Source organism: Strongylocentrotus purpuratus, unplaced genomic scaffold (assembly GCF_000002235.5).
Source record: "Strongylocentrotus purpuratus isolate Spur 01 unplaced genomic scaffold, Spur_5.0 spur5_scaffold_4, whole genome shotgun sequence".
NCBI classification, from domain to species: domain Eukaryota; kingdom Metazoa; phylum Echinodermata; class Echinoidea; order Camarodonta; family Strongylocentrotidae; genus Strongylocentrotus; species Strongylocentrotus purpuratus.
The window spans coordinates 5,020,336-5,042,532 of record NW_022145610.1 but is presented as its reverse complement, the minus strand read 5'-3'; the positions used below and the strand labels follow the sequence as shown (position 1 = coordinate 5,042,532).

The 22,197-nt window shown below is 36.4% G+C and overlaps 1 protein-coding gene across 1 annotated transcript in view; it reads left to right on the top strand.

Annotated features, from left to right (window-relative positions):
- The window catches only part of LOC762753 (collagen alpha-1(I) chain), a 91,439-nt gene that overhangs the window by 8,873 nt on the left and 60,369 nt on the right, over nucleotides 1-22,197 (top strand). The window contains exons 2-6 of the mRNA XM_030997448.1: nucleotides 2,464-2,611; nucleotides 3,180-3,344; nucleotides 13,227-13,425; nucleotides 16,698-16,796; nucleotides 19,947-20,429. Coding sequence (XP_030853308.1) covers nucleotides 2,464-2,611; nucleotides 3,180-3,344; nucleotides 13,227-13,425; nucleotides 16,698-16,796; nucleotides 19,947-20,429 — 1,094 coding nt within the window. The remainder of the gene's footprint in view (nucleotides 1-2,463; nucleotides 2,612-3,179; nucleotides 3,345-13,226; nucleotides 13,426-16,697; nucleotides 16,797-19,946; nucleotides 20,430-22,197) is intronic.

The following is a 22,197-nucleotide window of genomic DNA, read 5'->3' as shown; positions in this document are numbered from 1 at the left end:
GTAACTTTAGGAGTGGAGCTAGATGTCGTCCTTAAAGAAAATGATAGAACGATATATACAAAGAATAACATAAGAGAAGGTGATAGAAGGAAGAAACAAATAATAACATAAGGAATAACATAAGGAAAGACAGAAAGAGAAAGTGATAGAAGGAAGAAACAGAGATTAACATAAGGAATACCATAAGGAAAGACAGAAAGAGAAAGTGATAGAATGATAAAAACAAAGAATAACATAAGGAAAGACAGAAAGAGAAAGTGATAGAATGATAAAAACAAAGAATAACATAAGGAAAGACAGAAAGAGAAAGTGATAGAATGATTAAAAAAACAAAGAATAACATAAGAGAAGGTGATAAAAGGAATAAATAAAGAATAACATAAGGAAACACAGAAAGATAAAGTGATAGAAGGAAGAAACAAAGAATAACATAAGAGAAGGTGATAGAAGGAAAAAACAAAGAATAACAAGGAAAGATAGAAAGAGGAAAGTGTTTGCATCGGAGTGCCGCGCATGCGCATTACCAACTGAAACACGCCAAAACATCACTGAGCTTTTCAGTCGGTGATGTTTCCGCACAAGTGTAAACGGGTGCGCGAAACATCGCGACTTTTCAAAATGAGGTATTTGACAGTATAAATGCGCCTAATAAGGACATTTTGGGGTCACACTAATCACCAACAAATCGGTATGATCAACAGATTTTTGTGGGTATTTCCAGAAGTGTAGATGGTGGTCCAAAAAATTGATGGTTTTCCAAAATGGTGTATGGGATGCGTAAATGGTCCTTCTGTGTTTCATGAGTAAATTTTGTGTGGTATGTGTTCACGCTTGGATGAATAGGATGCATTGTTTGCGAGAGTGCAAAAATCAACTTTCGCAAAAGTATCAAAGTGAGAGAATGAATTAAATGTATCAAATGAGATGCATTGCATATGCTTTTTGCAGAAAGTCACAAACACACACACACACACATGCCCACGTGCGCCCAAATGCTCTTTTGATATTTGATATGTGTGGCATGATTAATTTTGTTAGGGATGTTATTTGGATCTGCAAAGACCGAATCCATACCCAAATCCCAATTGTTTTATTCAAATATCACATAAGCATTACTGGCGCAAGTTGATTTTTTCACGCTCTTAAACAATGCCTCCTGTTCATCCAAGCGTGAACACATACCACACACAAATGATACCAATTGATTTTGGATAAAGCACTCTTTCATAAGATGTATAATAATTTACTGTTCATAGATAATTTATAAAATAATTAGCAATTTTCTAGGTGTAAACTTTTTTTGACTCGCACCGTAAATGGCACAAAACTTAAAAATGCAAACATATTGAGCATTTTTTAGGCAAGTTCTGTCTTAATTGTCTAAATATCTTTTGTATTACTCAAGATTCTATCTTATACCCTTTTCTAACTGGCCTGATTTTCAACGGAGGCATCCGGACGCATATGATGAAACGGCCAGCAACTGAGGAGAAAAAGGCGATTAAATAGCCGATAAAAAGAAGAGAAATAGGCGATTAAATTCTCATTCTATCGGTGTGACACCGATGAAACGGCCAGTATGAAAGCGTTCGGGAGAAAAAGGCGATTAAAACAGCGATTCAAATGGTCAAAGGTTGCAGTATACGCTTCCATTGTAACCAGCTGTGTTTGTTAACTTATGGTTGAACATGCTGCATGCTAGCTGTGCATGCGCGGTCTTAAAGATAATACAAAGTTTTGGGAATTTTTGAAAATTGGATGATGGTGATTCTTTTCACTTTTGATATATTTGGATGTCCCTGTGGATGTAATATAAGCACTAGAAAATTTAGCCCCTAAAACACTTCTGCTTTCGAGAAAAATTGAATATTAAAATTTACCGGTGCTCCCGGTAAATTCTGATAAATTTTAAATAGCGCCGTACGGCCGTACAATGGTAGCTGCGCCATGAAAATTTCAGAATATGTAGTTGTGATATATAATTTCCAAACGGGAATAGCTAATCGGTCAATTTTAGTCAAGAAACATTGTTTTATAGCTTAGTTAATATCTTGACCTTGAGAGGGAGCTATACAACATAAAAAGTTTATTATTTATAATTTCATAACTTTAGAATCGATTTCAACCGCGACAACGATCACTGCATATTGTAGGGTCGCATATGCTTCCAATATGTTAATTTAAACCAAATTCATGACCCCATACCAAAACTTTGTATTACCTTTAATAATTACGCAATAATTCTTTACTTCCGGCAAGGGCTCGCCACAGTGAGTGAATTTTACCGGCAGTATGAAAACGACAGGGAGAAAACGGCGGTTTCACCTTTGTTTACATAAGGAAAATTCAAACGGTATTTTCATCGGTGTGACTCCGATAGAAGCCAGTTTGAAAGCAGTATTAGCTTCCTGATTGATCACTGTTTATCTCATCTCCTTTCTTTTTTGTCTTCTTCTTGTTCAGGTGGTGTGGACCTTCTGCATGATCTGAGAAATAAAGCACCTAAAGCAGGGAGGATAAAAGAAATAGAAGGAGAGAATGGATGCCTCGTATACAGATTCAAACCACAGGGAAATAGTACTTTTCCAACAGCCAATGTAGTTGGTACAAGGTACACGGTAATCTTCATATTGCTTGGTGAAAAATGTATTTGTGTGTACAGGTCAGGAGCCTGTTTGAAAATCTAGAAATTAGTCCTTATTTACTGATAAATGTTAGATTGGATATAATCATACTGTATTGTGTATGGGATATGGAGTATATGTCATTGCTCATTGCTGGTCTGGTTACTTGTAGAGAACCTATAAAAAGACTCCTTGATATGAATGTGCAAATATACTGAAAGGCCACCTTATTTGAAATCTACAGTGAATTCTTAACAAGAGTGAAGAAAATGAAGTTATTTAAAAGTTTTCTGTGGGATAGTGCAAGCTGTTTTTCCCATAGAGCTTGAATCAGATAAAGGACCAAATAAAATCATATTCTTATGTCAATTTATGATCACATTTTCCATAATGTAATAATACTTCGTAAAGTGTCTGTGTGGGACATCACTTGGACTTGCCTATTTAGGGGCATACCAATGTCTGCAAATGCAGGCTTCATCTTTTCTTGTGCTGTATCATGGACTTTTCTGTATTAAATGCTTCTTTCTATTATTTATCCCTTGTATCTTGCAGCTTCCCAAGTAGCTTTAGTGTATTGATGAACATGCAGTACAGCCAAGAAGATCTGGGAGATATAGTCACAGTTGTAGATGCCAACAATAATATTCTACTGAGGTTAAGAATGGGATACAGTATTTTTGAAGTACAAGTCAGGATACAGAGATTAACATCATACAGGTATGTTCTAGTTCATCCTTATCTTTTCAATTTGGGTGTGATTAATTTTGTTTTTCATCCGTTTAGAGACAAAAGACCTGTTTTCATCTGTTCGAGATTGTCAAATAACCTGCTATTTTAACTATCCCGATCGCAAATTATCCAGCTAATTTGCGTCTGCATCAGCCCGCATTTTAGCGGGATATTTGGTCAAGATAATCATCCCAAGATATCTTGGGCTAGTTTGCAAAATATTCCACTATTTGTCCGGTGTGTTTTCACCAGCCCGAAGACTTGCACTAAGCGCAAACGTTGAGTAAAATATCTCAAGCTAATTTGTTTAGTTTTGAGGTCAAGTCTAGAGCTTGTAACTTCGGGTGGGATAGCCTATCCCAACGCTGCCACAACTTTATATCAATCGCAACTTTGTAATAAACAGATAAGAGTCTGTAAGTTTGCGAAATAAAATAGCAAGCCTATTTGGAGGAGAGAGAGTAATGAAGGAATATTTCTCTACCAGCATAGTCCAAGAAATTATTAAAAGCCATGTGAAACTTTTTGTCATCATGCCTCATATGAATTTTATGAAATATGCCAATCTGTTGTTTATTTTATGTATTTCACCAAAAACCTAACATTAGAAACTGAGGCCGCTCTGTAAATATTTATATCAAGTCTCAACTTACTAAAATTATGTGCTTGAAATGTCAAACTAATCTGAAAACATGAATAAATTTGATCTGACATGGCACTTCAATTTAATATTCCTCCTACCTACAGTTCTCAGTTACTCAGTTCAGTTGCCCTAAGAAAAAAATCTCGCAAATGTGTTGCTCTGTTATGTCATCACTATTGCTGGTGAACTGTATGCCTATTGACTGCGCCAAGTATACCACTCATTTTATACCAACGATAATAAGTGACACAGTACACAAGAGATTTACTAGACATGTTGCCCTCATGTTATTCAGGTGCCCAAATGTTGATGTAGAAAATGATATTCTTGGACAAAGAAAATTATGTCCTCTAAAAGAAATTAAAATTGTGGTCTAGGACTCTAGTTATTTTTAAGTTACCCTGCAACAAAATTTGCATCAATTCAAGATAACCAATGATGAAATGCTCTCTGATACAAATTATGTCTCAAGAAATATATGATTTTGTTTAAATCATGTTAAAATTTCATAATGGTTACGGTAAAACAAATAAAATTGAGTTGGTAGTGGTGATGCAACAATATCTTTGAATTATTAACACCAAATTTGGAAGTGTGAATGATCTCATTTCCAAGGCATAATGACTAATTTCTGAACCAGACTTGGTAATATTGCCAGACAGTTATTGACCTTGTATTGTCTACTAAGAGAGTAGCTTGGAGAAATGTGATCTTCATCATGAAAAAATGTTTTTAGGAATTTCCTTGGGTATTTGAGAGGAACGATTCCTTACAATGAATGACAAAAATGTGAGTTCCCCATAGCAAATACTGTAAATCTCATGTCAGAAGTATAGGATAATATGTAACATATTAATCTCTATTTCTAACATAAGATTTGCAGTCTATGACAAAAATGCATTTTCCATAATTCTTCAGTTACACAAAGTGTCCATAGTTTCAGGTTCACAGTTTAGTCTAATTTAAAGCCTTCTTGATAATATGATCACAATTCAAACTTGTTTGTTTTGTGATTTATACATTACATTATCTTTTTACTAACCATGTTTATGTTTATACAGTGTAGGGGCTGGACAGTTTCTGAGCGTGCCCCTCCCCCAACCCCCCCCCCCCAAAAAAAAAAAAAAAATAAAGGCTTGTCATTGCCACATAAAGATATGATATCAAACTTAGCATGGCAAATACTTGGTGTTTTCCCCAAAATATGTGTAGGAAGAGTGGATTAAAGATATTTTGCTATCAATCAGTATAAGCCTGCAAGTAAATCTGTAATTTCTCTTTCCATAAAACAAATGTCAATATTGAAGTGTGAATAGTGTTTAAAGTTGACTGCCCTATGTAAGACATAGTCCATGTGATGAGTGATGTCTCCTTGATGAAAGGTTGTTGTTTTGGAGGAGTGCGTCCACCCGTTTAATTGGAGGAGTCAAAGTAAGGAATAAGATCAGAGATCAACGCTGAAAGCACATGTTTGATAATCAAGGAATTCACACCTCTTGATATCAGAGCACTTAAAAGGTACTATCAGCCTTTTCACACACAAGTAAAATTCTTTAAAGCTGATTAGTTTAAAGCGCTTTAAGTTTTAAACTAATCAGCTTGACGTACGACATCATTCACACACAGAACTTTTGGTGCGATCGTTAATCGTTTCGTGATTAAAATGCACAGTGGTGCCATTGTGCAATGAAGGTCAGGACATATCAAACAAAGTTCATGCTCCATCCAGTTTAAACACGTATAACCGTTCACACACAAAATGTCAAGCTCTCTAGATACGAACTTCGTATCTGCAGCCTGCTTTGAGGGGTGTATGAATTGCGACTTTGTATCTATCTGAACATCGTATAAACTGTTGAGTTAAACAGCTTTAAACTAATCAGCTCTAGATACAATGAAATTTAGCTGTTTTTGAAAAGGCTGTAGGTCCCATTTGCAGCCAAAGAAATGAAAAGGTTAAATTCCATCGGCATTTGAAAGATGATACTAATTTAGAACTTCCCTCAAAACGAAAGGGCTTGAAAATGTCTTTTTGTGGGAAAATAACTACCATTAGTTGTAATCCTTTTAGTAAATAGTCTAATTTTCAGACACTTGTACCGAATGGTCGTACGTTTTCTGCTGCGCAAAGATTCAATCAGTTTAATATATCTGTAAAGCGCTTAGGCACATCGTTGGATCGGTGTATTAAGCGCTATATAAAAAAACAGATTATTATTATTATTATTATTATTAATTTTGGCAATTACTCGAAGTGGGTGGTTGATATACCTGTTACAGCTCATTTTTATGTATGTTATTACCAAAGAAAAAAAAGAAAGTCTTTCAGTCACTCAATAATGTCTGACAGTGAAGTCTAGAAAGTAAACGGGTTTCCTTGCATAATTTGAATACTAGGACACTGCTAACTTATACATTGCACAGATATGACAAAATTTCTGCACAGTTCTACAGAATTTGATGCTGGCTGCAAATTTGCCATAGTACCTTTAAAGCTTCCCTCACATTATTGACCTAACCCACCTTGTTTCCTCTGTAAACACACATTTGAAAGCACCCTCTTATCATATGATTAGTCAGGTGACAACAGGTAGGTCTATCATTCTAATTTTCTATGCACAGACTTCCTAGCCTTTTGAAAGCAGCCTGCTAGCTCTTTTCTTTGCTCTATACAGTGCGTCCCAGAAAAAACGAAACCGAGATTTATCGATGTTTTATCATTACTTAATCACAATTATAATTGGAAAATGACACATATTTGGAAAGCTTAGACCATCTTCTTTCATTTGATGCAACTCATATAATGCATATTTCACGCATGAGTGATTAAAATGAATTTAAAAAGAGGAAACCAAAAAGTCATTTGGTGGGCGGTATCTGAATTTCAAAGAGAAAATCACATTTCTAGAAAGTTGAGTTTCTGCTCTTTCATATGACACCTAAATCAGGAAAAATGAGCCAGGAATAACAAAGTTCTGTTTGTTTAAAGTGATGCTTGCATTTCCATAATATCATTAAACAAATTTGTTTTCACTGGTTGCCTGCCGTAGCAACAAACAGAATTGACAAAAGACTTAACTCCGTTTTGTTGATGATCAGACATAGACGAAAGACTTCATGCATGGCTGATTGTCAACGAAACGGAGTCAAGTCTATTGGGTACTGAAATGCATGATGTATGCATGGTCCATCCTCCTGTATAGCAGTGAGAGCTGGACGTTGAATAAATCCCTGGACAACAGAATTCAAGCAGCGGAAATGCAGTTCATAAGAAGAATGCTTAGACTGACAAAATATCAAACTAATAAGTGCTCAATAAGGCATGCGTCGAGGGATCCCTTATCATAAGGAAAAGACAACTTCAGTTTGTTGGGCATGTTAATAAGAGAAGAGAAGGCACAGAAAACAGGATACTGACAGGAAAAATTGAGGGAAAGGGAAGGAAGCAGAGGGAGATAGCACATCAAAAACATAGATAAGTTCATTGGGCTTAGGGTACGTTTATGCTCACCTTTTTCTGGCCAGAACGAGGCATTTGTTACGCGTTTAGTTAAAAACACGGTTGCGCCTTTCTCATTTTTGTAGAATCACAGAAAAACAGTGATTATAATCGCCGATCGTAAACTCACAAAAAGGTGCGTTTTGGATCGGCGATTTCTGCAAAATCAGCGATTCTGGGGAAGAAAAAGAACGATCATTTGTAAACGCACTGACGTCTACTGCAGACTAAGCACTGCACTTCTCTGGCTCCTCCAAGCATGATTCTGACTCTGAGCCAGAATCATGCCTGGAGGAGCCAGAGAAGTGAGCATAAACAGTACACCGTGGAACTGCGATTACGATGAGCATTTACGATGAGCATTTCAAATCGCTCATTCTGCCTTCAAAATTGAGCATAAACGTACCCTTAGAAACGTCACATTACAAAGAACCAGAGATAGAAGGAGATGGAAAGCCTTGATTGCAAATGCCTGGAATAGACTGCCAACAACACATCCCATGAAAACTAAAACTACCCCCAAGAACCATTACCCTTAGGCAACAACCCCCATAGTGTGAGGGTTATTTCAAGTTGTTGAGGCATTAGTTGTGTGTGTGTGTGTGGGGGGGGGGGGGTAGGGGGATAGTTGGTAGGGTGTTGGGGTGGGGAGTAGTTTTGAGGGAGTGACAATCATTACACAGGTCTAATTTTGCCCTTAGTTCTTATTAGTCAGTTCCTATTCACGATCTCTCACCTTTTTTCATCAGACCTTGGTACGCACAATATTGCTTCAAATTCATAAGTTTATCTCAAAATGGTCCATTGTTGACATTTGCTGACAAGTTTAATTTGACATCTTTATGTTCTGCAGTCTTTTTGATCTTGAGTGTTTTGAGCATATATATATTTCTTTTTTTCAAGGAGGAAAGAAAATGACTCATATTTCATTTCAGTGGGAATGAAGGAGATTGAAACTAAGCTGTCATATTCAATCCATAAATATGACATCTTCCCCAATATCTCTCTTGCACAAATCCATGGCTATATTGCCACTAGATGCCAAAGAATTTACCAACAAATAACATCTCCAACAGTGGCCCGCCCACTTCACCTCAACCATCCTTGGTAAACTTTTTGATAGCTTATTTGACCGTCCCTCAGGTCATTTACACAGCCCTAAAATCATTTTGAAAAACCATCAGGTTTTCGACTGCATTTACACTACTGGGTGAGTTATGTGACCAAAAACTTGATTTGTTTGAGCAATAATACTGCAAGAACTGGTGAAGGTTCTGTTGGCATATCAAACTCATTCCAGAGGTGGTTCTTTTGTTGTGTTTACTGGTAGTTGCTTCCCAGCTTCCATGAAACCAAGGAGGATCTCTTTGATGAAACACAGGAATGTGAGAAATATTGATGATTTTTGCTTGCAGTGTAAATGCAGCTCTTGTCTGCTTTTTGCCTAGTGCAAGTGATTAGGATTTAAGAGGCCATATGATTTATGGATCCTTCATGTCAGAAGGGCACAGTATTGACAGAGTCCTTAGACCAGATTGGACCTTGTGAAGTGAGATTTATTGAACTTTTTGTTTGTTCCCCCAAGTTCACTCCAATAGAGATAAATTCCATGGATGTAGATGGATAAGACATTGATACGCTGTGGAAATTTCATCATGTGTTATCATACTTTACTAATTCACAGTGAAGATGTAAGAAATCTAGAGCCCTTCCCAAATACTTATTTCACATTTCCCTATTTACACAGCAGAAATAAATTGCTGTGCTCACCCAGCTAGCCAAAGGCAATTTTATATTTGAATACCCATTTGCCAATGACGATGCCAGAGGATAAGGGTGGGTGGGGTTGGGAGGGGGGGGGGGCAGAATGTCTTCAATCCTTATATCCCCTCTCACGAGCCAGCCTATGTACAAAAGAATTGAGGCTTAATTTAACCACGGACCTACTAGGTCCATGATTTAAACTCTCTGCCCACCCTAACATCTAACAATCTCCTTGGCTAGCCTTCACAAACTTTCAGAGTCTTGGTGCTGCCACTGCCAGTATTGCACAGGGATTCCTGCTAATGGAGGCTCTCTTCATAATATGTACCATTTAAATTGATATATCCATGTATATGTATCGTCATATTTTCTCAGCCTGAATTGCACCAACCATGCTAAACACCATTGCAGAATCTTCCTATATCCTACTGTGAGGTTGAGGCCTTACAGGGGAGTTGGCTCAGTCGGTAAAGCGTCTGAATTGCACCTGAATTGCACCTGAATTGCACCAACCATGCTAAACACCATTGCAGAATCTTCCTATATCCTACTGTGAGGTTGAGGCCTTACAGGCGAGTTGGCTCAGTCGGTAAAGCATCTGCCTGTCGAACCAAAGATCCTGGGTTCGACTCCCAACCAGGCGGATGACTGAAGTCTGCATTGTGTGTTAACGTACCCCTTCCCTTGTTCATAGACGCAGGTTATGTCAAGTGGAAAACACTCCGTCCCTCGGATAGGACGTTAAATGGAGGGCCCGTGTACAGGAGAGTCACCACCCTTGCACGTTAAGAACCCATTGCACTATTCGTATAAGAGTAGGGGGAAACTCCGGTGTAATGGTCCACCTGCACACACCAATCAGGCCGAGTATACAGCATCTGCAAGAATCTTCAGTATTGAAGGAGGCAGATTATCTTGAAGAAGAAGAAGAAGAAGAAGAAGGTATAGGATGTCCTTCAAATTAAAACATAGTTTTTAACTTAAAAACACCAGTTTGGTAGGAAAATCTCCTCTGCAATTTGTGGCTGGTATTAGGTCAGGTAACAGTACTTCATTAAGAAAGTGTGGTTTTGGAAACTGATAGCATACAGGCATACAAGGTATGGGCATAGATGTTATTGAAACCCAGGGGAAATATATGACGGGAATTGCAAAAATATAGGAATGTAAAATCTATTTTGTAATGCTTCTAGGTGACACAAATCATTTTCACTTCTAATTTCCATTGCAGCTGTTGGAATTGTAATATTTCATATCTAAAGTACTACTTATCAACAAAAATCTAGTTAATCTGACAGCTTGATTTTGAGAGGTTTACTGTTTGTGGGTTTTATCCTGCAAATCACTCAATACCCCATACTCGTGAAGGAGTCAAGGGACCAAGCAGGATCTACTAGGCTGTACAACCAGCCCTTGACTGGTATTCGTTACTTATACCTCTTTAAAGGAGAAGTCCACCCTGATATTAAGTTGGTTTTATAGAAGCAAAAAGTTTGAAGTTGCGATCAATTAAACACAAATTGGCGAATCTTTGACGTATCTTGCAAGCTCTGCTCCCACTTGCCGTATACTAGAAATTCAGAAATGTCTTTATTTTCTGTTAAAAAAATGTTAAATTATACATTTACCCTGAATATAATTATTGCAAATATGTTTTTATTCAACCCCTGTATGAATCAAATATATATCGTCATCTATAACCAAGAAAAATGGAAGTTCATGTAATTTTCTGTACAGGGCAATTGGGAGGGGAGCTACGTCACAGAGTTGCCAATTGTGTTTGATTAATCACAGCTTCAAAAACTCATAACTTTCTTCTTTTTAATCATATTTTTCTCAAACTTGCACTGATCAACTTTTTCCTCTCACTTTTATGCTTCGATTAAAACCAAATTAATATCAGGATGGACTTCCCCTTTAAGGGCAGGACAGAAAGTTCAAGAAGAAATGAAAATAACTCCTACCAAATATTTTGAATGCATGAGGGGTAATCTTTCATCTGGATTCCCACAAGAGCTTTGGGCCAATTTCCAAAGTCAGGATTTTTCAGTCTCTTGCCTGGTCGATTAGCAGTCAGTGGGCATACCTTGATGAAATGGGATTCACCAATTTTTTTCTTCTTCTGACTTGACCTGTTGGATAAAGGCATGCTTTTTAACATTATCGCTAATAAAATACGCCATACATCATCGGGTTCCTATTTTAATGACTGAAAGAGTTAAATATGTACTAGGTATCAAATTTAATTTTTTTTTTTATTCACAAATCACCAGGAAGTGATCGAGCGTGCCAAATTACAAAAGTTGTTGTTGTACACGTATTCCAAAATGCTCACATGATGTATTCTGAAGGAACTTCTGTTCTTGAAGTAGCAGTTATCATGACTATGACCCTGCAATATTTGTTGGGAATTTCTTTGCCGATCACAGGGAACCCTGTGGATTTTGCCCCTGAATCGTGCATTGCTACATTTGCAGGATTTTATCTATATACCAAAGGCAAATATGAGATCATCAATAAGCCCATTTACACAGCCCAAACACCATTTTGGAAAATTGTTGGAAAAAAGTCAAAAAACCATTAATTTTTTTTGATGTTTCCTCATTAAGATTTTGGTGAGTAGTGGGCGTAAGTGCTCAACTTGTCGCTGCTTCTCATGGAAGCAAAGAGAGTCACGTGACCAAAACCCGGAATCGTACCAACCATTAGGGAGCAGGCATTAAAACTGCAAAAATTGTTAAGGACGCGTCTATGAAAACAACTCCAGAGGTGGATTTTCCATTTTCTTTTTCCCTGTCGTGTTGCAACTGACGAAGAAACTCTGGAATTTAAGAAAGATCAATGATTCTTGCTTGCAGTGTAAATGCAGCTAATGTTTTAGTTAGTTTGGTTTCAAGTGAACTATTAGCCCTCTAGGTCAAAATAGCTTTTAGTGTCTACTTTGTAGACTGTAATCATTATCAATCAATAAAGTCCTGAGAAGATATACACTTTTTCTATCAATAACAAATCACTATAGGCCTGTCTTCATCAGACTGAAGTTGCAAAATAACCTGCTATTTTTACTAGCCTGATCTCAAATTAGCCAGCTACTTTGCAACTTCATCAGCCCACAGTTGCAATTAGCGGGCTATTTGGTCGCCAAAATATCCCAAGAAATCTTGGTCTTGTTTCCAAAATAGCCTGCTGTTTTGGAAAAAGCGGACTTATTTGCGCCCGTCTGAGCTAGTTTGTGATGAGCGTATCGGTCTGGTAAAGATGCAATTTCAAGCTTAGGGAAAATTTCCTGAATCCCGAGTCTGAAACGCTGGATATTTTGAAACTTCAGTCTGATGAGGACAGGCCTATTGTCACAATCATTTGATCTTTGTTTGTTGGATGGCAATTTTAATGTTTGATCCTTGATGTAAATTGAAAAAACCTACACACTCCCCCACCTGCACCCACATCCGCACCCACACCTTTCCTTGGATATGTAACCCTCATCCAGATAAGATTTTCTGAATTACTTCTGCTGTAGCTGACATCATCATATAACTGGTCAGTCCTTGAATTCTGTTTATACTAGTAACTTTTACTTGGAAGTTCTTTTACTTAACAAGGATTTGACTGCTGAGGATTTTTGAGTGCTCGACATTTGCCTTGGTGACAACAATATCGTTCTCGGCTTCATTTCACCGAAAGTATAAAAGTTAGGGTTAGGGTTAATGTTGGACTTACAATTGGGTATTAGGTTAGGTTTATAGAGAAAGCGGAAGGGTTAGGTCTAGCTTTGAGTCCAGAGTTTAAGTTAGGAATTCGGTTAGTTGTAGAGCAATTTTCATAGGAAAAAGTGTCCTTCAACATCTTTTTTGAGTTTATAGTTTTGATTAAAACTTTGAACTCAAGTTACCCACCAATGCACAGATAGCATAAATTCAATTTCATTGTATTTTACCTCTCTCTTCTCTTTTTTTCCTTTCAGATTTGTTGCAGAAGATTTTGCAGATAATAAATGGCACAAGGTGGCTGTTGGCATCAATAAGAACCAGATAAAAGTTTACATGGATTGCGCTGAGGTTGCGACGCTACCAACAAGAGCTGGAAATGCAAGGATAGATTTCACTACAGCAGGAAAGTTTGTGGTGGGAGGACATTATAATGAAAATGATGTTCCATTTAAGGTAAGTACAGTTTTGCAACATATTGATGAAATGGGTTTTAATCACAACAATTATCTATTCTCAGCCAATGAGGCTGAAAATTACTTGGGATATTCCTGTAGTGTGATCGATCTCAAAATTAAACAAGGCCAGAAAGATGCTTCTTTTTTATTTAATCTATTGATAAATAAATATTTATTTAGTCAACTGAAATGAAAATAAAAATGGCACTAGTTGATTCTTATAGCCTATGGTGCTTTAATATGCCTGTGTCATGAGGAAACAGCGAAGCAGCCATTATATATCAGGTAATGGGTTGGTTGAGAGGGGGTAATGTTGAATCTTGCAAAAGGATATTAGTGCTATAGGCTGGGATCTGAACCCTCAACCCCTTTATTGGTCCTGTGGTAGTAGGATTAACTCCTTTCATATTAATGGATTCACCTTAGGCATGTTCTCATCAGCTCAAGATTGCCCCCAAAACGCTATTTTAACTATCCCGATCACAACTTACCCAGCTAATTTGCTTCTTTATCAGCCCACAGTTGCAATTAGCGGGATATTTTGGGCTAGTTTGCAAAATATCCCGCTATTTGTCCAGTGCGTCTTCACCAGCCCGAAGACGCACACTATGCACAAACGCTGAGCAAAATATCTTGAGCCAATTTCTGGAGCTTGAGTTTCGTGGTCGAGTCTCTAGCTGATGAAGACCAGTTGTAACTTGGGGCTTATTTACCAAATCAGAAATATTGGGCTATTTGGCAATCTGGACCTGATGAAGACATACCATTTGTGATATTTCTGGTAATGATTTCTAGGAATCGAAAGACAAGTGAACCACTTCAAAACATTTTGATGACAGAGTTTATTTAAAACTTTACAGATTTTATTTGCTTAATAAATAGGAAAAGGGAAGAAACATGTAAAATTTACCTCTGCCATTAATATGAGGCTTGTTCAAGTTCAAGTTCAAGTTTTATTTAATTAATATGAGGCTTGTAATACTGTATAAATGTTCAAGTCACTTTCAAGTTTTCAGTTTTGTTTTATGTCTTGTCTTATGTAGATAATGGGAAGAAAGAAAGTGAATGCACTGATATAATTTATACAAGAGATGATTTTATTACGATGCTCATGATGTTTTATTATCATTTATGTATTTTGATTTTAAAAAGTCAGTTTAGAATGTCGTCAGCTGTGATTGATACATGTTGAAAAAGAAAATGAGAAGACAGAATTGTAATTCTTGATATAAACTGTTTAGCCAACTTCACACTGGGAATGCATGGCTTGTTCATGAGAAGATCGTACTGAACCAAACAGAGGACAGTAACTACTATTACCTGTATAATATCCAAAGACTTCCATATTAGGATAAATTCCTTGCCATGTTTGCTGCATCGGTCACAGCTTCACAGTAGGAATCATGCCCTTTGGCAGGAGACTGCTGGTAACACATACCTCTTTCCAGAAATTACCCATCAAGGCAAATCAAGGCATAATGTATGAAAACTACAAGTAGGTCACCTTACATTTTCAGTGTGGCAAAAAGCTGTGAAACATCATGAAATCATCAAATAAGTAACAATGCCCAACTGTGTATCTTAATGTAGTTGACCTCAGTTGACCCCAAACTAAAAACTGTTGCCAAGTGATATTTTTTTCTCAATCCACCTCAAATCCCCGCTTCCACACCTCTCTCACACTTCTCTTTATTACGTAGGCCTCTATTTTTTGTTCTTTCCTTTTGAAAAAGTGTCTGTTTTCCTCTCACTCTCTGTCGTTCTATAATTTTGTCTCTTGTACTGTCTTTAAATAGATATCTTTCTTTGTCTCTCTTTCTTTGTTCATTCATTTTCTTTGTTCTCTCTCTCCCACCTTTGTGTAATTTTCCATTTTTGCCCTCTCTCTCTCTCTCTCTCTCTCTCTCTCTCTCTCTCTCTCTCTCTCTCTCTATATATATACCATTCTTTGCAATATATGTCATATTTTTATAAGTACAGCTCTGTGACATTCATTACAAATTTACACTAGTGAGATCACATACACACAAATTTCTCCTGTCATTTGTGTAGCTCTTTCTTTTCCAAATCTGTCTCCTTCCCTTTATCTCTCTTGTCTATTTTCTTATTTCACCCTCTTGTATATGATTTCCTCTCTTTCAAAACATATTATCTCAAAAATTGTCCTTTCTAAACCCTTTATGCCCTACCCTTTATTGCAGACTATAAGATTTAACAAGTTAGAACAAAACTTACAACAAATCAACTTCTTAGTTATAGCCAAATGGCGTAATAACGTCAATAATAATTCTCAGCAGAGAAGAGATATAACCATGAGAAAGACATCATCTTAGAAAGAGTGAAATTTGATGAATACGGGTCGATCTGCTTAACTTGGCGGAGGAAGAAGATGATTGGAGAGCATCTTGATCTGTCATAAACCCTAGAGGGGGCCGCTAGGTGATGAGAAACATACATGTACCGTATTGGGATGATTGCAGGCCGTGGGTGGTTTAGTGTACAGTACATGTATGTGGTATGGGACATGCATGAAGACTACATAATAATAATAATAATAATAATAGCTCATTCTTTTATAGTGCTTTGCAGGACCGCAGGCCCTCTCAAAGCACTTTACATATATAATATTACCCCGGCCATCAGATAAAGGCTTACTCGCACGTAATGTATGCACATTCTCCACTCCTTGGGGAGCATTCTGGCCAGACATCATTTTTACAAGCGAACACTTGCTCATCTAAACCACACTAACTTTCCCATCCTACTGGGTACCCATGTAACACCTGGTTGGAGAGTGGCAAATGTAGATCAACGTCTTGCCAAAGGACATTAGTGCCGCGGCGGGACTTGAACTGCGGACCTTGTGATCCACAGTCCAGTGACCTATCCGCTCGACCATGACACCTCTAGCCCATGTAATGACTCTATAAATTATTGCTTGATTTTTCATCTTTGAAATGAACTTAATGATGAAAATAATAATTTATGAACGAAGGATGCCAGTGCTACACAGGAGAAAAAAAACTCTCCTACAAACACAATGTTCATACACTATGCATGTATGTATAGGAATGTCTTGGTTTGTTCTCATTTGTTACGTACAACGGTACAAGATATTCAAAGCATGTCTAAGGACTCGTCGGAGACCTGTTGGCCAGCTTGGATAGGGCAGAGGGTAGAGACGCGATGGAATTAGGTTAATTTCATGTTTATATTTTCCAGTCTTGCCAAAAGTCAAATAAAATCTCATTCTTTTCATGTTTATTCCAGGGGGACGTCCAAAATGTGATATTTTCTGATGATTTCAAAGCTGTTAAGGACTGTGAATTTGATTATCCATGCTACAGAGACGGACAGCTAGTAACATCTGTAAGTATTATTTCATTATTTCTATGACTTCTGCCCATGTCCATGTGTGCAGGGGAATGAAAACAAGAAATGAAAATTAGGATGTGTGCATGACATTAAAACCATGACTCTGTAGGTTTCCAATAAGGTCATTGGTATTACAGACTAATCTCCCTATTAAAGGGATTATGTAATTATTACCTGTCATTTGGACTTCCATTGGCAATGTTTAATCCCACCAATCATATATCATGGGAGGGATACTCTCAGTGAAACAACAATTTTGGGGGGCATGGGGTCCAATACAAATATAATTATGATATAAATCAGTGTGGAGAAATAGAAGGAAATTTAAGCATGCTAATGTGAATTTAAATTTACAAGTTGTTGCTATTAAAACAAGTCATCTGACAAGCAAGTCTGATTGGCAGACTAAGGGAGCTTGTAAATATTCATAAATGAATGATACACACCAATAAAAACTAAAACAACAACAATAACAACATTAGTTAAAGAGTGATTTGATGATATGATACAGTTAGTTGAAAGGGGTGGAATTTTTGACGGGCTTCAAAAGCCTTCAAGTAATTAAAGTACTGTTAAAATGACAATTGAAAATCCGTCTTAGCTGATTTTACCGGTAATAAATTTTACCAAACATAATTATCCTAACCGTGAAATGTTTCTTAAGAAAATTGAAATTGTAGATAAATGATGGGTGTAGAAAAAAAATTGAAAATCAACTATTCCACAGTTACATGACAGATTCAAATAATGTTTGATGACATGAATGGAGAATATTACATAAATGAAAGGGCAGTAGTGAAAGAGAGACAGAGACTGACATAGAGGCAGACAATGAGATAGATAGCCAGAGATAGTTCAGAGAGTGGAAGGAAGAGAGAGAGAGAAAGAGAAAGAGAAAGAGGGACATGCATAAAGATATAGGAAGGCATATATATATATATATATATAGTATTATAGTATGAAGGGACAGATGGGAAGAGAGACAGTTAGATTGAGAAACTTCAAGGGAAAGAAATAGGAAACAAAGAGAAAGAGAACAAAATGTCAACAGTTTTATGACATGTATTTTAAAAGTCACTTAAAATGTATTTAGAGGTGGATGGGTATTTAGTATTTACCATGTTAATGAAAGATATTAGTCATTTTCCATCTGGCTCCTATCAATTTCTTGTTAATGTTAAATGATGTCTTAAAGAAGGACATTTGATGATTTCATTTCTTTGACTTTCTGAGTCCTGGCACAAGTAATTATTCTATTTGATATGAAGGATGAAGACGATCTTTAGTGTCATCATGCATTGATCACACTTGCTAACCTCTGCTGAGACCTAGAAGAGCATTAAATCTATTTTAAGTATATGAAGTAATGCCTGGGGTCTTAGTGTAGGAAATATTCAGGTTCAGTGTTATTTGATTTTTATGTAAATGAATTGTTTTGCTACCTCTTTTCTTGTTCACATTTTCTAACTTTCATGCTGACTTGAGTTCACAATTCAGTAAAAAGTTTTATATTTCCACATTTTCATGAAAGCATTATATTTGAAACAAATATTTACATATATATAAAAATTATCCAATATGAAAAGAACATGAAGATAATCCAAATGAAGAAGAAAATTTGAAAGGAGACAATAATAGATATAGGGCATAAATGTAGATGGATGAAAAGAGATCAATCAAAAACCTTAACAATTGATAGAGAACAAAACCTCATATATCAATAGCTCTTAAAATGCATTTTATCTTCCCTTGAGACAAATACCTTTAAATCAGTGCCAGTATGTATTGTGTTGCTGCCTCCCCCCTGAATATTTTTTCTCACAATTTCTTTGCTTTACCAGTGCTTTATTCTACCCCTGTCGTTAATAAAAATATTCCAGCCTTATGTGGAAGTCATTTGGAGACAATGACTTTTATCTATGTTGACACTAATATGTAAACCAGGCTCAATCGACTCTATGTGGCATGATTATTAACATATGGAACGAGAAAGCAATGATCTACTCAATTAAGGCAGCTCAAATAGAATTTTGACCTATTGTTATGTTCAGATATTACGTGTCAGCATCAATTTATATGTCAGGGGCCAGGAAAAGGTAGATTGCTCTTGGTTTCCTCCCCTTTAATAGCTAAAATACCATAACAAGCCATCTGTTTTGTGTGATATATGTCAAGAATGACATGTAATTAGTGACATTCAATTTGAATCTGAGCAGCACTAGATTTTAATATGATGTGATCAGATATAGGGTCAAATATTGAAAGGAAATTGGAAAAAGTATAATCTGTCAGTAAATATTCTAATCAGGATAATTTAATCAGGCATTATCCAGTTGATCAAGACTCCATGAGACCAATACACCATGACTCTAACACTTCTGTTGGTTTATAAGATCATATAATATGACATATAAGGCGCATTTATATTGTCAAATACCTCATTAAACAAATTGAGATGTTTTGCGCTCCCATTTTCACTTGTGCGGAAACATCACCGATTGAAAAGCTCAGTGATGTTTTGGCGTGTTTTGGTTGGTAATGCGCACATGCAGTCTTCCCAATGTAAAATGCGTCTTTGATCAGCTGTTTTTTACGCTGTGTCTGCTGCAGTCCAGTGAACTCGATTGAAAATATGAAAATAATGCAATATTTTGAGATAAAAAAATGTACGTTACAGAATACAATGTGCATGAAAAATATAAAAAATCAAGAACAAATATGCCAATTTGTACCCCAAAATAGTCTTAAAATTTGTTTCTCCATTGCCAGTTTAGAGACTTCAATGATTATGTCAATTGAATTTGCTCAGATTCAGGAATGGTACAATGAACTGCAAGAGAAGTGGACTCGACCTTTTCAGTGATTTTGTACTTTTCATTCATGTTCAATTTGTTATTCAGCGCATTCTGGATCAAAAGATAAAACTGAAATGTCACTAAAAGGTGACACTTAACTGCTATGTGTGGGTTAAAGAGGATTCTGGATCTCCCCTGTCCTGGACTTTTGATGTCACAAAACCTTCTTTTTTTCGATCTAGTAGAACTACCTTTTTGTCAAATTGAGTACTATAGAAAAGTTAGGACTTTAGTAAAGTATGAACTATGATCAAAGATTATTTATTACCATTTCAATTCAATGATGCAGGCACCACCATCAACTGTGAAGGTGGAGACCACACCAGTATCTACAACACCAGAACCTACAACATCTGAACCAACAACCCCAACACCTACAGAGCCTAAGCTCCCAACACCAGCACCAACACCAAAGAAGCCAGAGCCACTACCAACCCCTGAAACACCAGAAGAAAAGACAACACCAACACAGAGCACTGGCGTTAAAGTCTCCTTAAAGCCAGAATTGCAATCCACAACATTAGAGCCTGAAGAGGAGAAGCCTACGACTCCCAAAGATTCTGAGGTGAAACCTTCCGCAAAGCCCACGGTGGGACCTGTCCTTGTCACCGTGATAGAACCTTACTACACGCCTACCTCAAAGCCTTTCATGACCACCGCCATAGTGGATAAAGAATTGACACCGGAACCAGGAAAAGATGTTACAATGGATATAAAGGATATTTTCACCACGACGATGCCTGTTTTGCCTATCACTGGGACAATGACTTCGGTAAGTATACCCATGGTGATGAGAGGAGTCATCTCCCTGGTATACCATTGCAAATTACTTTTCAACTTTACCCTCCCCCAAGGAACTTATGCTATAATTTCTGCCCTAAATCTTTGATCAATAGGTTTATTGTTGTTCTTTTTTTCAAAAGAAATTTATTTCACTTGCGATTTCTTTTCTTGATATTGAGTTTCATTTTAATTCAATTTATTTCATTTTGATCCAGTTGGTACTGCAATAAATAGTTCATTTCAATTCAATATCGAATATAATTAGAAGTCAGTATGACAGCCGTAAAGTACAATTTCTCTTCAGTGTATTACTTAAAGAAGAAGAATATTTCGCTGGTGGGTTTTAATTGAATCAATTTTTAATCTGATATGAATTCCACTGATTTAAAGGGATTTCATAAAGAGATTTGCCACTTAGTGAAATTTTTAAGTAGGGTCATATATTAATTGTATGGTTGATCTTCAAAAAAAAATTACTTTCCATCCATCATTAGATAAACAATGGTATCATTTTAGAAATCAAAACTGGAAGATATTTACCACTTGAAAAATGATAGAAACAATTGTAAAAGAGCTTTTCATTTGAATGCATTTTCTTAGAAAAAATTAGAATCTCTGCCTTGTCTTAAAGTGTCATACTAATCACCTGAATAAAAGAAATAATTTGAGTTTTGCTAGAATGTCTAAAATTAACCTAAAAAAACTTAACCTGCCATTATATAGGTAAACAGTTAGGGATTATGAAGAAAATAAAGATAACTTTAAACCCCAATCATATTTTTGAATATATTGCTCTCACGGAATCCAAGTCTGTAGTGGTCCACCTGTACACCCCCAATCAGTTATACCGGGAGGAGAGACACGAGGGTTACAGTGATTCAGTTCGATAACAGCTGGGGTCCCTTCCTTGAAGAGTTTTCCAGAATCTTGAGAAAAGTCAATCAGATTATTAACCAAGGTGATGGTGTCAAATGTCATTCCCTTCAGAATCACAATCCCTGCTCTTGCTCAGTTCTCTTACATTCTATTCAGAGGAAATACCTTACAATGTCAATACCCAGCAACTATCTAGTCATATAGTGTCTATTCCCACAGATTCTAGTATACATGGAGATATACATGTAAATGCACATAATTTGTTCATCAAATTGTGAATGGGAATGTTAACTGGCAGAATACTGATTAAGGAGAATTGGGGAATTAATGGGTATGTTCTTTCTATTTTTTTATGAAAGTTACCAATGTTTTTTCTTCTTCTAAGAAAATAAAAATCATTCCTATGTAATAATTTGTCCCCATTGAATTTACACCCATTTGCCTGATTCAGCAATTATGAATCAAGCCCTGTAAAAACAATTGAGATAGTAGTTGACAAAATTTCTGTGGAGGAAAAAAAGTTGATCTGATTTGATATTATTTTGATCCTGCTGTGAGATATACAACTCTGCAAAGTGAAGCTATGTCTATTAGCCAATCAGATTCAGTGAAGCTTTGTCCATTAGCCATTCAAATTCAGTGAAGTATCCAATTTCCTGAGTTCACATTGATTTGTTACTCTTGTACGTTCTAGAATCCGTTGGCTTTTGCTTCTTTCTCATTCATTATTATCTATATTTTTCCTTTTTTATTTCCTATGTGGGATTTCTCATTATTGCAGATAATGTATTATTTTAGTGAAGTTTGGCTTGACTTCATCTAAATTTTCAATTTTCAGTGCTTTGAAACTGAATTTAAGTAAAAATATAAAATAGGTATAA